This window comes from Narcine bancroftii, chromosome 3 (genome assembly GCF_036971445.1).
Source record: "Narcine bancroftii isolate sNarBan1 chromosome 3, sNarBan1.hap1, whole genome shotgun sequence".
Taxonomy (NCBI): Eukaryota; Metazoa; Chordata; class Chondrichthyes; order Torpediniformes; family Narcinidae; genus Narcine; species Narcine bancroftii.
The window spans coordinates 81,479,311-81,496,989 of record NC_091471.1 but is presented as its reverse complement, the minus strand read 5'-3'; the positions used below and the strand labels follow the sequence as shown (position 1 = coordinate 81,496,989).

Here is a 17,679-nt window from a genome sequence, read left to right as displayed (position 1 = left end):
CTCCTTCAGTAAGTCCATCACACTTTTTCACCAGTCATCTATAGGCACTTTTTCTGCAAGATCAACCAAGACCTTTTCATGGCTCTCAACTGGGTGCAGAACAAGTTCAGCTATGTAACAATGAATGGACAACTGGAGCATCATCAATGTTTAAAAACTTCTTCAACATCCTCTTCTTCCACCTTACTTACGAACTCAAGTTTTTTTTGCATATGCAAGATCAGACATTTTTTTTCCTTCCCGACACACGGAATCCTTTAAATTCACCATTGCAGGACAGAAATTGTGCCAGACATCGTCACAATGCTCCAAGCATTGGCAGCAACATAAATGGCACCCTTCATGTAAGCTCCTTTTGGAAACCTGCCAGACCCAAACCTGTTCACTGCTGACAGCATGTTGCTCAAGAAATTGTTTTTATATTCACTCTTCAGTGATCTAAAGATACCTTGGCCATATTGCTGAATTTAGGAAATCACATTTGGGGGAAGGTACATGACACAAACATTATCTTTGTTGAGACTTGAAACTGAAGGATGAGCAGAACAGTTGTCAAGGAATAAAAAATTTTGAATTCACCATCCAGTCCAGCTTCCCTGCAATGAGCACTGTTGAGAACTTGTTATTTTTTTGTTACTGTTATTTTGGGTGTTGGAGCAGGGCACAAACAGTCTCAGTTCACATCATTTTCAGACAGCCTAGCACCCAAGTCCAAAACATAAACAGAGTTCATGCTCTCAACTAAAACACAGAACAATGGATTGTTTAATCAAGGAAAGACATCTGGTGAGGAGAGAAGATGTGATCACGACTCAAGTGTTTGAGACACCTGAAGAAACAGCATTGAGTACTGATCAAGCAAGTCATGCGATCGAGACACTTGAATAAGCAAGATTGATAAGTAACCTGAGATCTGCAAGAGACAGAAATGATGTGTCTGTGTGAAATGGACATTTCTGCTGTTTCTCCTTTTCAGGGGAAAACAGCGATAATTGTAATGGTCCATCATTCTGATGGACATTTCATCTGACCCTTGCCTTGGTCGTTGGAAGCATCATGTTTCTTTTCCCCTATGCAAGGCGACAATCATTCGTATGAAAGAACATTTCTTTGGAACCAACTTGACAAGGATTCATGAGTTGATCACTCTGTCTCCTCTACTTCATAATTACTTCTGAACATCAGTTTAAACATTGTGTTTCAACACAGGATTTCTAAGACTTAACATAGAATAGACTTTCCAGAATTGTGCCTAAACTGTAATGGTTTGGGTAATCCCCACACACACACAGGTATATATGCACATAGTTGGGGTGAAGTTTAGATTTAAGTAAAATGTTATAAAAGTCATTAATAAAAATATTGTTTTAAAAATAACATCATCTTGTTGAATTTCTATTGCTGCTGGTCTATGATGCAACAACAGGAACAAAATATTTATTAAACCAATCAGAAAAGATATCCCAAGTGACTCATGCCTTTCTGTTGACATAATAATGTACTGGTAAGAAATTCACTCCTTTAAAATGAAGATGCACGCTTTTGCCAATCACAGCCAGCTTACACATATGCATGCCTGCTGTATTAACACATCCCAGCAGTTATTCAGTCCGTGGCATCCTTAATTCCTGTTGCCAGTGTTCTTCTGGACAAAAAAAAACGCCAAAACAGTTATGTTTCATCGTCATTAGAGACTTGTTCTGGCTTCAGGTTTTCATCAGCGATGATCCTAGCAAACTCAATGAATGTCTCTGCTGCTTTGCAATCAGATCTTTTTTGCACGTCTTTAACATTTTAATGCCATTTCTTTTCTTAAATCTGCTTAATCAGCCGACTGAATATTTAGTTCCCTTCGATTTTCAGCTCTTCATTAAAGTGCTTTGCTTGTCTCATGGTCAGCAAACCATTAAGTGGCATGTGTTTATTGTGATGCTGTCTGATCCACTACAATACACGCTCCAGTTCTTCACTTTTACCTTTACGTAGTGTTTTTCTCTTTCATTAACTTCTGTTCTTCAGTTTCAAAATAAAACCTCCACAGTTTATTCCTCTGTTTCCTCAGGTTGTAGATTGTGCAACAACACCACACTCATGCTTAACCCTTACACCACTGGTCCACCTTCGATAGCAGCTTGACTGTTTTATAAACAGAAAAACACTTCCACCTTTTCTTCTTACTGACATCAACAGTGTTATCTGCAGACTTTTTTTTGCCATTGCAGCTACTGTACATATAACCATATAATCATTTACAGAGCAGAAACAGGCCATGTCAGCCTTTCGAGTCCGCACCGGTTCACTAGAACAACTCCACTAGCTCAATCCTCCCACTCTCCGCCAATATCCTCCAACCCCCTCACCTCCATGTACACATCCAACCTTCTCTTAAATAACAGAAGGGACCCTGCCACAACTATCTCATTCAGAAGATCATTCCATTCTGCCACCACTCTCTGAGTGATCTTCCAACAGTACTGTCCAAAGGCAATAACAACACAACTGACCCCCACCTGAGCTGCATCTTCCAAAAGTACACGAGAGCTCCGCTGATTCCAATGAAGAGACCCACTTGAGCAGTTGGGTGAAATCTTACCCTTGCAGCTGTATCTTGGACCAGAAAGCTCTGTTGATTCAAAATGGTGTTAACTGTACACCAGACCCTCAATTGAGCACAATGGTTAAAATAATTTCAACTTTTTTCCCCAATTGTGACATCAAGTCACACCCAAAAAACTTTAGGATATTTGGAATTCCAGTTGTTCAGTTAATCGGAAGTATACTGTATAATTAATGTTGGAAAATATTCATTGAAGTCCCTAGAAGTTTCATAACATGTAGGAGTTACATTTTTAACAGCAATGTCAGTAGGAAAAACAAAAGTAAATTACAGACAGGCATTAACAAAAAACCTGAGGGGTTGCATATGGAAGGCAAAAGAGCATGAAATAAATTTGATAAAAGTAATTTACCCATGAATGCTTGTTGTGGGGAATTTTTCTTGACAAAGAAAAGTAGCAAGAAAATCAGCTTTCCTCTTGGTATCGACAAAGACCATAGTCCGTTCAACACCTAGGAATTATACCAAAAATTAGTTATTTTTTTTCTGTAGACCAAACCACTAAAGAGATTACCTTGTAAATACTATACCTGAAGAAACATCTTTTCATAAAAAGTGTCAAAGTTTGCTAGGCGAATTTGAATTACAATAGTAATTACAATAAAAACAGTTTATTCTATTAAGTCTCAATCGCCAAAACACAGGGATGGGAGGTTTATAACTGTAACTGACAAATTAGTTGCTCAATTGAGATTTATAATTTGTACGTACTCTAAAAATAAAAAGCTCATATTAATATCCATTTGAGGAAGAATTTTCACCTTGACAAGGATAAGAATTTTACAATGGCAGCATCACATTGCTTAACCAGATGCCAAGTTAAAGTCAGCAAATACTGGTAGGTAATAGCTGAATGATACAAATGGTAGCATCAGCAACTATAGAATTTATATCTTCATCCTTTGAGCTGCCTTGTCAGAAAATATTCCATTAAGCCTCTTCCAGAATTGCACAAAGATCTACGACTGAAAAATTTTATTTTCAGCAAACTAAAAGTGATCAAATGATTTTAAAATACCCTCAATATCTACCCCTCTCCCACTTGACCTTTTACTGAGCTGCATCACAGACAGACAACTTGTGGTCAAATAAGACTCTCACCTATGTTGGTGAGGATTTCAATAAGTTTGTTCCTTTTGGAATACTGGTCAACTTGGAGTATGGACTGCTGTACGTCACCACAGGCTCCTCCCACTTCACCAACAGCAAGGAATAAATAATCACTTTTCATGAAGACTGCCGCCAACCTAGGGACAAAACCAGAAAAATGAAAATGAGACTTAGTTATTAAATTTTTGGATTAAAGTCAGGGACAAAAAAAAATCCAGACCAGATTCAAATCCCACTATCTCAGCCCCAGAATTTAAAATTCAGATCATATTCTGGAATTATTAGTGTTCAGTTACATATCAACAGCTTACACTCATCTTTCATGGAAAGCAATTAAAACACCCCAAAAGCTGCCAAATATCATGCTATCATTTGAGAAAATGATCACTGAATTCAATAGGGCAAATTTTGGGGGAAGAGGGGGGAAAATAAAAAAGTTAAAGAGGCAAATAGATGTATGGTGAGAGGAAGGCAAATGAAAAATATTCTTCCAATCAGTCCGAGTCCTTCCTCAGCCTCCCCAATACAACTTGCTCCTCCATCTACCAATGTATCATCTGCAAACTTGGACAAAGCCATTCATTCAATTATTTAATTCACTGATACACAAGGTTAAAAATCTGGCCCATCACTGACCCCCATGAAACCACTAGTAATTGGCAGCCAACTAGAATATGATCCCTGTATTCTGACTCTTTGCTTCTTGACAATCAGTTACTGCTCTACTCATGCTAGAATGTTTTCTGTTACACCACAAGCTCTTATCTTGTAAGTCTTGTGTACAGCACCTTGCCTATGGCCTTCTGAAAATCCAAATGAACAGCATATACAGCATCTCCCCTATCAAGCCTGCTTGCGATTTCTTCAAAGAATCCCAACAGGTGTGTAAAGCAAGATTTCTCCTTAAGAAATCCATGCTGGTTTTTGCCCTATCTTGTCACATGTCTCCAAGTACCCCATAATCTCATCCTTGACAATCAGCTCCATCTTCCCAACCATTGACACCAGGCTAATCAGTCTACAATTTCCTTCCTGCTGCCTTCCCTCTCTTCTTAAATAGTAGGTGACATTTCCAATTCTCTGGGACCATGCCAGAATCTATCAATTCTTGAAAGATCTTTTCCAATGCCTCCACAATCTCTACCGCCACATTGTTCAGAACCCGAGTGTACAATCTCTCATCTTCAAAGAAGATAGCCAGATTGACTATGATTGCATGTAATAAATGTATCATGTATTATGTTTAAAAGAACCATATGGAGGCACACAAAATATAGAACCTGCAAAATTTGAGAATAAACAGCACAGTTCAAACAAAGCTACTTAAATGGACTGATAAGCTTTGCCTCAATTTATGCCATCAGATACTGAAAGGAATAATTCTCATCCCATAACTACAGCAAGCAAAAGTTCTAATCTACCTTGATTTAACTATTTGGAAGTTATATGAAGTGAGACCCAAAAATTGTTCAAGGAAATTATTACCAAAAGCAAAAACTGAGAGGTCTTGCATTTCAGTAAGAAAACATTACATAACAAATTACATCAAGAAAGGGCATAATGTAGTTTGATGGCTTTTTTCTCTGATACATGAATGACTGGTGGTCTCCATTCAAAGAATGACAAATTCTAATCACATCTTGCAGTAAAAGTTCATTGGAGAACATGTTAATCAATTTAAAATGCTAGCGAGTTGATAGCTACATTTGAATCCAACAGGCTTAAGACACACCAAAGCTGAGTGACCAGTTTCAAAACCTGGTCACACTATTTTACACATTAATGAAAGAGATTCAAGCTAATACTTTACACCATTAATGGAATTAATGAACATTTTTGACATTTCTGGGAGGAACAAAATACTGTGCAGTACCATAAGGCTTAGGAACAGAATTAGGCCTTCAGTCCTTCAAATTACATCTGCCATTCAAATTATGGTTCATGTATTTTTCCACTTTACCCCATCACTTTTGACATATTTAAGAACCCATTGACCTCCATTTTAAATGGATCAATTACTTTGCCTCCACAGCCATCTGTGGCAATAAATTCCTGATGGAAGAAATTTCTCATCTCAGTTCGAAAGATGTTCTTTTATTCTGAGGCTGTGTCCCCCCCCACCCCCCACCCAGGTCTAAGACTTTCTTCACAGGAAACATCCAGAGACCACAGTTCTCAACATCCACTCTTGCCAAACCTTAAAATATTCAATATGTTTCAATGAGATTCCACCTCATCCATCTAAAGTTTATTCTAACCTCTTGCAAAAACAGGCCCAAAGCAAAAAATTCTCATATTATTCCTCGAGATTATTCTTGTAAACCTCCTCTAGAACCTTTCCAACTCATACAAACACTTCCTTCAATAAGTGGCCCTCAGTTGTTCACAATACTTCAAATATGGTCTCACCAACATCTTTCAAGTCTTTAGCATTACATCCTTTTATATTCTAGTTCTCCTGAAGTGAATGCTCACATGATACTTGGCTTCCTTACGACTGAATCAACCTGCAAGCTAATCTTTTGGGGAATCCAGCAGAAGGTGCCCATTGCCAAGTCCCACTGAACCTCAGCATTCCAAATTTCCGCACTAATAAAAGTTCTTTATAATTTCTGTGTTCCTTCTACCAAAATCCATGATCATACACTTTCCAAAACTGCATTTAATATGCATAATTCTTGCCCATTTTCCAACTTGTCTAACTCCCATTACAAACTTTCTGTTTCCTCAACACTACCTGCCAGAAGTAAAACATGAAAATCTGCAAACACCATGGATGAAGTTAAAAGCAAAGCTGGAGAAACTGAGGTCAAGCTGCCACTTCACCTATCTTCGTATCATCTGCAAACTTGGCCATAAAGAAATAAACTTTAAAATCATTTATAAATAACATGGAAAGTACCACTGCAGAACACTAGTTACCAGCAGCCATCCAGAAGAGACCCCCTTTAATACTACTGTCTTCTGCCAGTTGCTAATCTTCTATCCATGTTGGTACCTTTCCTGTAATACCATGCAATCTCATCTTGTTTATCAGCCTCATGTGTGGCACTGATGTCAAACAAAATTGTCAGGAAGCAAAGCATCATTGGCTGATAGGCATTTTTGTGTCTGAACAACTTTTACCAGTTTGGGCTTTAGAAGGGTCAGTAATCAATCTATTTTTAGTGTATATTAGTTATGCCTATTGGTCTAAAATATTAATCAGAATGATCGTCATGAAATTTGGTGTTCTTAGAGCTGCAATACAAAATATACAAATGGGTCAAAAAATTGTGTGACTGATAGCTTCAGAATGCTGGACAATTTAGGTGGTCTGGTCTTTTGAGCAGAAAGGTGATAGACAGAATTTAGAGAAGTGTGTAACAAGGAAAGGGAGTATAAATTATGGAAAATAGATGCAAAGAAAAAAAAAGTTTTGAAGGTCATGACCAGATCTATAAAGATAGCAGGACTAGTTGAAAAAGTGGTTTAAAAAGTCAAAGCCGTTTCCCTTTGATTTTGCAAGTCACAATAGAAGGACAAGGATGTGAAGTTGGCCCTGTTTACCATGCAACTTGACCACAGCTAGGGATTTGCAGAGTTCTAAATCATCACGGGTTGACAAGGTGGTTAAGGCTGTGGTGTGCTGGTCTTCATTAGTCGTGTGGCTGAATTCAAGAGCTGCAAGGCTCTATAAAATTCCAGTTAGACCACACTTGGAGCATTGCATTCAGTTCTGATCACCTCATTTCAAGAAGGATGCAGAGGAAATTTAGCAGGATGTTACCTAGATTGGAGAACATATCACCTGAAGGAAGGTCAACAGAGCTAGGCTTTTTCTCTTTTGAATGACAAAGGACAAAAGCTTGTTAATTTTGAGGTATGTGGATTTCATCTGTATAGAATATCAGAAATGTAAAGGACAAGAGGAAACTTCCATATTATGCTTGCTGAGCCATTTAAAATTAAGAATGCAAAATAATTTGCTAAGCATAGTCATATTTTACCTCTGAATCTCTTCAGGAAACGTGGCACTGAACATCAAAGTCTGGCGGTTTTGCTTCAGAAAACCGACTAATTTCTGCATATCTGGTTCAAATCCCATATCTAACATGCGGTCTGCTTCATCCAGTATCAAGAACTGGACCTTACCAAGGCCAACCTTGAAAATATAATGGTACCTTAATATGGTAGATTTTCTGATCTCAAATAACAGATGGCAATGGCAATATCAACCTGCAACAACTTGGGAAATCGTGACCACCACTGTCTAGTATCTCAAAAACGTAACTATTTGCTTTTTAATAGAAACCTCCCTATTTTTCTTGATTTCAAATGAATACTGAACAAGTGCAATGAAGGATGGGCATTCACTTGATAGATTACTGTTTCAGCAAGTGGTCATAAACCAACCCAGAAATCTCTTGTGTTAAGAGGTAATGTAAGAAACACTTCAACAGCCTTGGATTCTGGTGGCCTTATCCATGACACAGGACGTGTACTTGCTGTTGGATACAAGGCACATTAAGCTAGTAGGCCAAAATGGGCCTGCCTTTTAATTTCATATACACATGAAGATTTTTTTTTTGCCTGTCAAGAAACAGTCTTTCTAGTGTGATGTGCAGAATGACACAAGGGACACTGCTTCTCTAAAACATCTGAGATTCTAGTTTCTTGCTGAAGTAAATGTTTATCACAATTTCTAGATGTTCATTCAGATGTTCTACTTTGATGTTGCAATGAATCAAAATCGCTCAAATTCAATAAAATTTTAATAGCTTTGGGTGTGCTAATAACAGATCTACTACTTACTCTTCCTTTAGAAACAACATCCAAAAGTCTTCCTGGCGTGCCACATAATATATTACAGCCTTGTGAAATCTGACGGATTTGATATGCTGTACTTGTCCCTCCATAGACTACAACTGGCCTCACAACCGTTCTGTAAAAGTAAGGGAATGAAAGGGTAAATAAATGAGAAATATTTGTTGCTGACAACATATTCAAGACAATCAACTCCATTCTACCAAAGGAATTGATTAAATTGTCACACTTTCATCAGAAGGTTTGTCTTCATTTGAAGTAGGTGCATATATACTTACCCATAAGAAAATTTTCGAGCTTCCAGATATATCTGATTGATTAATTCACGTGTTGGAGCTACAATGATCACTTCTGGTTCTTGGACTTCCTTGAATTGACTAGCTACTGCATTGCCCCTCAGCAGCATTTCTATTATTGGCAATAGGAAAGCAGCCTGCGATAATCATATGGAAAAAAAAAACATCCTGTTACCAATCAAATGAAACCAAGGGGCAAGAGGAATTTAACAAGATGTTTCAAGCTGCATTTTCTGATTCTGGGCAGAGAGAAATGCAGAGGGAAAAAGCTTGATTTATTTTAAACTTTTATTTTAAACAGGAGAGTCAAGATGTTAGCTTGCAAGTTTTATCTTCAATTTACCATTTTAAATTAAGATACGTCATTAATTGCAATAATTGGCCAGACAACCATCATGTGTCAAGTCAAGAATGCAAAGATTTAAATGCTTAAGCACACAATTTGTAAAACATCATCAGCATTGAGATGTGTTTCCACTGATGCAAGAGTCACAAGGGAAGGTTCATTGAAAACAAATGCACACAGGTCTTTCTTCTCATGACGGGTGGTGTATCATTACAATTCTCCACCCCAAGAGATTGGGGAGGCTGGATCATTTAAAGGGGCAGAGTAGGAAATTAAGAACTTTGAGGAACTGGCACCAAACAGGAGCAGAAAATTTAGCACACACAGGAAACTGCAAATGCTGAAATTATCCATGATCAAATTGAATGCACAGTAGGACTTGAGGTGCTGGTTGGCCTGCTCCGATTTTCACGTGAAATTAAATTATTATTTAAGTTGACGAGCAACCATTTCAATTTCAAATTATATTGTCACATTTTACCTAAAACATTATGAAAGATTCATGCATGAGCAATCCAGCAACTCTAGCGTGAATATAAAGAAAAGGTAGGACAGCAAGAGTACAATTATAAAGTAGTGTCTCAGTGAAAAGATCAATGAGCCTTTGACAAAGGCTGCATGACAACATTGTTGTTGGGTTCATTCAAAGGCTATGATCACTGCAGGGAAGAAACCCTCCCAAAGGCTGTTGCTGGACAATATCCCAGTTTTAAACCTTCTCCCAAATGGGAGGAAGGAGAAAAGGGTGTCAAGGTGGGACAATTCTGTCAATACATTGGCTTCCTTTCTGAATCCAGTGTAGAAGGACAGGATAACATTTCAAGCTGCATTTTATGCTCTTGGGCAGAGCAGCTCCCACAGCAGACCGTGTTGTTAATTTGCTTTTGATGCAGTAGCTATTCTATAACTCACCGTTTTCCCAGAGCCTGTTTGAGCACATGCCATCAAATCCCGTCCAGAAAGCACAATTGGAATCCCATGCTTCTGAACTGGTGTAGGCTTCAGATAACCAGCCTTCTGTATGTTCTTGTTCAAAGTTTCACAGAGATGAGCTTCGTCAAATGCCTAAAGCAAAAAGTTGAATGATTTGTCTTTATAATACCAGAGTTGAGAACTTCACAAACATTTCAACCCAGTTTCAACTTTTCCAGTGCCGACAATTCAGATCAAAATTTGGACTTAAGAAGCTTTTGCTTTGGGAGTCAGAGGATGGGGAAGAACATATTCACATGATGACACAAAAAGCAATGAGGTAGATTAAGTCATAAGCAAGCTTCTTTCTAGTTTTCTCACTAACCTCTGAAAGGGTAGTCGTTGCAAGATTTGACCAGAACTGTCCAAGGGTCTCAAGATAATGAAAATTAAACTCATGCTTTGAGAACCTCAAAGTTTAATTTAAACTTGAATTTAGATACAGCACAATGGACCTGTATTCATTTGGATGATGGTCACTGTTGGGGAGGAGATATGAATTGTCCCTGCATGCTTATTTAAATTTAATTGCTGAACTAACAGAGTACTTCTAAACTAAGAATGGAATGAAGCAAGTCAGTGCTGTTGTGAATATAGTAAATGCACAAAAATGCTGGAGAAACTCAACAAGTTCCCCAGCATCCACAAGAGACAAAGAAATATAAACTAACATTTCAGGACCAAGACCTCAATTAGTTATACATCTTTGCCTCTTCTCAACACTGCGGTACCTGTGAATTACTACATTTTTGTGTATTTACACCAAACTATGAATGTATTATAACAAACAATATGATACTGGGTACTTCAGAGGTAAGCAATATTAAAACCACATTACAGGCAAAGGATTATTCAGAGCCCTGCTCTCACTTGTTGCAACAAGTTTACAACAAAATCCTGGATGTATTGCTGTCAAAGACTTGCCTGCATCTCAGCGTAGAGATATCATTCAGCACTAAAGATTGTAAATTGTCAGTGATAATGGAGAAGAAAATTAAATCCCCCCCACACAAATATTACAGCAACCATCCCAGATACAACTACAATTTATCTTATTCTGGCTTCCTTTTTTAAGTTATGGCAAATTTTCAATAAAGGGATGAAGGGAAAAACTCCACTTACCTTGATTGTTGGCAACCAGTGTCCTGCAGGAATCTGTTCTGCAACTCCCCCTCGCTTTATGATTTTTATAAATAATCAGGATGAGGAAGTGGAAGAATGAGTTACTAAGTTTATGGATGCCATGAAAATAGGTGGTGTAGATAGTTTGTCAGTTTGCAGAGGTGACAAGGGGACATTGATAGGTTGCAGAGCTGGGCTGAGAAATGGCAGATGGTCTTGAACCAAGTGTGAAGTAGTTAATTTCTGTAGGTCAAATGTTAATGGGAGGACTCTGAGCCGTGTGGACAAAAAAAAGTCAGGTCTGTATCCATCAGACACTCAAAGCTGCAGCACAGTTTGGTGTTATTAAAAAGGCATATTGTGTGCTCACCACTAATCTCAGGATTGAGTTCAAAATGTTACAACAAAACAAGACCTTGGTGAAACCCCACTTAAAATATGGTTTTCAGTTCTGGATACCTCATAACAGAAAATCTTTGGATGCTAAAGAGAGGATACAGAGGAGATTTCTGTTGCCTGGATTCGAGAGTACGTCTTATGAGGATAGGTGAAGGAAACTTTCTTTTCTCCTTGGAGCAACAGAGGATGTGGGGTGACATAACAGACGTGCGTAAGATGAAGAGTACTGATTGTGTGGATGGTCAGAAGCTTCCACCCACCCGTCCCCTCCACCCCCACCAAGGTTGAAATGGCTAACACATGGGGGCCTTAGTTTTGAGATGTTTGGGATTAAGTACAGGGGTACGCAAAAGATAAGCTTTTATGAGTGATGGATGCAAGAAAAGCACTGACAGCAACTATAGTGTAGGATCTTTTAAGATCTGATTAGGTACATTGAACTGAGAAAAAATGGAGGGTTATGCAGCAGAAAAATTTGAGGCAGTGTTAGAGTAGGTTATTAGGGCAGCACAACACTGTGGCCAAAGGGCCTGTACTGTGCTGTAGATATATTAGACATCAAGATCAATCAAAACTCAGTTATACTCGATAGTTAATAAATTTTATGCTCTCACAACCATAATTATCCAAGTTGGGTTAAAAAAATATATAATTTCAGTAGCCAAAAAATGTAAATACAGCTCCATATTCTCTGTCTCCAGCAAAAATATTTTGGTTGACCAGCTAATGTTCTAGTTCAGTACAACACAAGTTCTTATCAAATACAGAATAATTAGCAAACACGATATTCTATTTCCAATAAATCTACATTTTTGTACAAAATCCTCATGCATCCAATTTTCTATTAAGAAAATTCACAATATCTAATGATACTTGGGGAAAAAACTTTAATTACAAAAACAATATTCATTAGTATTCATCTTGTACAACACATTTTGTCCCCATCAAACAAAAATATTCCAGATAAGCTTCCTTGATGGGCAAAAAGGAAAAGGCAACTTAAATTCAAATTTGAACACAAATATAGCCAGCATCAACTACTACTTCATATGGTGGCTTAACCAGGAAAGGAATATTATCACAAGTCAATGTCTTCAGCACAAGGAGTGAAAGGCTATGATCCAGCCAAAACTAAGAGCCTACAAATATCTGACAAGAACAGGGCTGGAATCATCAAACAGCCTTCCAAGAGGTACTGCGCAGACACTTACATTAATAGCCATCTGGAGAAGACAACAGAAGATTGTCACAGAGCATTATTACTTCTCTCAACTTGAGCCCCAGGGAAATAAAGAATTATAAACTTTCTGAAATTCAAGGTGCATTGTAAATTGCAATCAAATTTATTCCAGTCCAAAATTCCCAACAGGGCCCTGATATAATTCAATTTATGCAATTTGTAACTACATAGTTAAAAAAGCTCAATCTTGTCAAAGAATTCAAAAAAGCTAAACACCAACCAGTATTGCAGGAGGGACATTGAATCCCGAAACATCCACAAGAATTTCATCATATTTATCAAAGTTAATTCCAGTTTGATATTGAGCAAAAATGACATCTTCTTCTTCAGGTGGTGGTGGAGGGATGTAAGTCACTATGGGAGCTTAAAGAAATTCAGAAACCAGATTTTAATTAATGCCAAGATTGCAATAATATTTACATAGAGCTATTTCCTGTATTTGTAGGGTCTGAATCCTTCAAGTCTCTATTAAATAATACTGTGGGAGAGCCACCAGGACAGTAACTGTGCCACAAGTGGTGAACAATCCTTCAGACCTTGCCAACAGCACACACTTGCAATGAATTTGAGTACAAGTATATAACAGCTTTCATAGATTTTCAAAATGGGCATGCAGTTGGCAAATAAAGCAATTATTGATAACCTGAAGTACATTTTGGTAAGTTGAATAAATGCAAATCTAGAAAAAGAGTTTAAAAAAAAAATAGAGGGATCCAAGACACACAAGATAAAAAACTCACATGGGCATGGAAATTAACAAGGGGACTATTGTCAAATGGTACAACTTTATATTCTGAACTGTGTCCAGGTTCCTTCCCACTCAGTCACCCATTCAACAAAACCAAAACAATCCAAAGCATTGGTTGTCTCCATTCAAAAACTACCCTCATCCAAGATCATAAAAAGATTAGAATATCTACTCCACAGTTCAGCATGGCACAAATTTAAGATTAAAATTCAGCAAAATCGATAGGGTCCATCTCTGGATGCTGAAAAGAATTAGCATACACTATTGACAAAAATACATCAATCATGTCTTCCACGGGGAGTCACGTGATGGAGTAGTGGTCGGACGGTGAACTCCAGTCCTCTCCAGAAAAGTCGGAAAAAACAAAGGAAAACACAAAGGCACAAAAATAAAAATTAAAGAAAAGTGAGTATAAAGGTGGAAAGAAGATGGCGACTAAAAAAAAAAAATCGAAATCAACGGTAAGAAGAGAGGAAGAGAAGACAACGGAAGAAGGAGAAGGCCTTACCTGTTCGAAGAGGCCCGCGGTGGAGAGAGAAACCCGTTCCCTCAGGTCGGTAGAAAGTGGACTACAAAAATGGCTCGCTGAGCCGAGTAAAAGTGCGCAACCGCGCATGCGCGATGCGCATGCAAAAAAACAAACCGACGGGAGGGGTGACCAGCTGGGGAGTCGATCTCCACAGCCGGCAATGACAGCTGCAGAGCACCTGCAGCAAGAGGAGAACATAGAAGACAACAAAAACAAGAAAGAAGAGAAGAAAAGGGCAACAAAGAAACAACAGATGGCCAACCCAGAGGAAGAAGAGGAAGAGTACAGTGAAATAGAAGGGGGGAAAGGCAAGATAAAGGATATACTTTCTCTTATTAAAGAATACATGGAGTCATTTAAAGAATGGCAAGCGCAAGAATTTAATGATTTAAGAAGAAGAATAAACAATACAGAAGAGAAAATGAATAAAATAGATATGACCTTAACAGAAATGGGAAAGAGACTGGACAATGTAAGGTAAAACATCATGAGATGGGAATGTGTAGGGAGTTACCCTGTACAGGGCAGTAACAAGAAGGGGAGGTGTCCTTGTACTCCTGTTAGGTAAAACATCATGAGATGGGACCGGAGAAGGAGTCACCCAGTACTAAGGAGTAACAGAATGCATCCTTGTACTTACAAGATAAGAGAGACATTGATGGATTGAGAGGCAGGAAGCTAGCAGGGAAAGGATAGCAACAGTTTTAGTCATTGGACAAGTAATGATATGATGATGTTCTAAGCATGTATCCAAGGGTATAAAAAATCACCATTTTGCTGATAACGGCAGAATGCATTCTCCGACTAACTTTGTTAGTCGCAAGTGTTACAATCCGGTAATAAAGAACAAAGAACCCTGATTTCGACTCAGCCTGGTGTTTGTCTCACTCATTCATGAACAAAGCAGACCTAACAATTTGGTGACCCCGACGTGATGGGTGAGTGAACACTGGACGACGGTTTCTGTTTTTTCTGACAATCATCTCAGCCGGCTGACAAAAAGGTCCAGAGAAGCCTGTTTTAACAAAATTCTCTTTTTTTTTAAAATCTTTATGATTGTCAGTAAGAACTGGAGATCGGACAAATTAGACGACCACAATTGAAGGTCGCATGCCAGGATTGTAACACGTAAGTGATTACAGACAAGATAAAAGTCCTTAAGGTGTTTGAATGACATTTATTAAGTGCTTCGCAAGAAACTACTAGAGTTTAAAAGTCTTTATTGTGTCGTTGCAAAGTCCAATAGAGTGAGAAGGTGGTCTATAAACAATTGAGGACCTGAGTTTTCTGCCCTAAACTGGTTATTAAGAGGAGAAATCTCCCACGTGAAGGTTGGGCTTTGAAAGAAAACAAAGGTTCAGGCTTATTGGCCTCAATTGTATCTGAGAGACTGACTTATAAATGTCCGGTAGGTATGATAATGTCTGTACACTTGAGAAGTTAAGAATTTATTTCCCCAATTCGCCGTGGTGGAATACCACAGCAGACACTAGAGACCTTGAGACAACAAAAAAAGTACTCAGGGACGCCTGCCTGGTGAACAAGAACGACGACAGAAGGCTGCGACAGCTGTGTCCGGATCAGGTAGGAGATATTAATGAAAAAGTTGACAAACTCCTAAGAGACACCCAGTTTATTCGAAATACTTTTGATAAGTTAAATGAGGGTATTCCCAACATCACCAAGGAGATAAAGTTACGTAAATTCATAGATTGGTACAGGGAAACAGGACAAAAGTATAGCCCAAATATTTGGTTTTCTAGTTGTAATTTAACTTTCAGACCCCTTTGGGAAAACAGAGAGTGGAAAACGAGCAATCAGAGTATACAGGACAGTCTGAAGTCAATTGGAGGACAAGACTTAGAGACTGTTCTTTTAAAAGATATTAGTCATCCAGCTTGCAAGGAGACATTTTTAAAAGCAATTTTCGTTGACATAGATCCCCTAAACGGACAAGAACCTAAATTAAAACAGGCATTAGAAAGCGGTCCCGCAGCTATGGCTGTACAGTTGCCTGCTAAGACTTTTGACCAAGTTATTAAGGAAATTAATCAGGAATTAGAGGAGCGAAATACCAGTAATGCGGCATTGGAAAAACAAAAAATGCTCCGAAAATGTGTAGACCGCTGGAGGAAGAGGGGTTGGTTACCCGGGGGCACTGAGATGTTCCTCACAGGTGAGGGAAACAAAAATTTTAAAACGTAGAGGCTTAGATAAGCTGGAAGAAACAAAACACAGAAGGGAAAGGAAAAGTGCCTGTTTCCAGTTTCCAGCCACGAAGTGTCCGGGTTTGCTCTCTCCCTCCCTCCTTTCACCCTCCCCCCTCTCTCTTCTCTCCCCCCCTCTCTCTTCTCTCCCCCTCTCTCTCTTCTCTCCCCCTCTCTCTCTTCTCCCCCCCCTCCTCTCTCACCCACTCCCCCTCCCAATCCCAATCTGTGGTGGTGCTGCCCTGAAATCCCCAGGTTGGGCAGGGCAGAGAAATACAATTTGGTTTTAATTTTGTGCCCACAATTCCAGCTCTGCATCAAATGGGATCCTGTTTTATCCTCTCTCCCTCCCTCTTTCCCGCACCCCCACCATTGCGGGATCAGGGCAGACATTGTGGGCTGACGTGTAGCTCACTCGAGGTGGGAGGGAAGGAAGGAGTGATAGTTCCCAGTGGTGGGAGACCCAATCTGATCCAGACCAGTGATCACAGGATGAGAACCTTTTAAAACCTTTGAAACGAAAGTGTTAATCTGAAGACTTTTCTCCCAGTGGGGCCAGTGCAAGGCATTTTCTCTCTCTATCTCTTGTGCTCTGTGTATCTGCCTCTCTATCTCTTTCTCTCGCTATGCTCTCTCTCTCTCTCTGGCACCCCAGATGGGACACTGGAGTCACGTCCCTTATATTCAGATATTGAGACACTGGGGTGTGACAAGAACCACGGGAATAGGGATACATCAGACGAGGTACAGGCCCCTTTAATAAAAATAGAAGGGGGAGTAATAGATGTAGAGACCCCTCTGGAGTCCAAGAAAATAGAAAAGGAGTTAGAGATACAGAAATGGAACATGAAAAAGGTTCAGGATAACATTAAAAACTTAAACAGAGATATTAATGTGCTGGGGCAGATCAGTGAGGATCAAAAAGATTTAATGGTAGGTGTATTGAAGGAAGTGGAAAAGATAACTACAACACTGTCAGGAGAAATTAAAGCTGAAGGAATGGTAATAGGAGTAAAGGACGAAAAGTGTAGTACAGAAGAGGAAACGAGATACGATCCACCATGGGAGGAAAGTAGAAGGAAAAGACTCGGGAGGGAGAAAAATAGACATGCCTACCTGGACATAGTTAGGACAAAAGAGAAAGATGTGAAACAACTAAACTATGGCCGAAAAGATTATCTTAGAGATGAACGTGACCAATATACCTTTGACCCTGAGACATTGGAAGCTGATAGGGACAGTGACGAAGAAGAGTCAGAACAAGGTGGGATAAATAAATGCATTACA

At 38.9% G+C, this 17,679-nt stretch overlaps 1 protein-coding gene across 13 annotated transcripts in view; it reads right to left on the bottom strand.

Annotated features, from left to right (window-relative positions):
* Positions 1–17,679, bottom strand: part of ddx4 (DEAD (Asp-Glu-Ala-Asp) box polypeptide 4) — a 124,077-nt gene that overhangs the window by 10,785 nt on the left and 95,613 nt on the right. For all 13 annotated transcript variants that reach the window (XM_069924389.1, XM_069924385.1, XM_069924396.1 and 10 more), the window contains 7 exons: positions 13,129–13,271; positions 10,088–10,240; positions 8,812–8,966; positions 8,522–8,651; positions 7,717–7,871; positions 3,719–3,864; positions 2,970–3,069 (listed from right to left, as the gene is read on the bottom strand). In XM_069924389.1, coding sequence (XP_069780490.1) covers positions 2,970–3,069; positions 3,719–3,864; positions 7,717–7,871; positions 8,522–8,651; positions 8,812–8,966; positions 10,088–10,240; positions 13,129–13,271 — 982 coding nt within the window. The remainder of the gene's footprint in view (positions 1–2,969; positions 3,070–3,718; positions 3,865–7,716; positions 7,872–8,521; positions 8,652–8,811; positions 8,967–10,087; positions 10,241–13,128; positions 13,272–17,679) is intronic.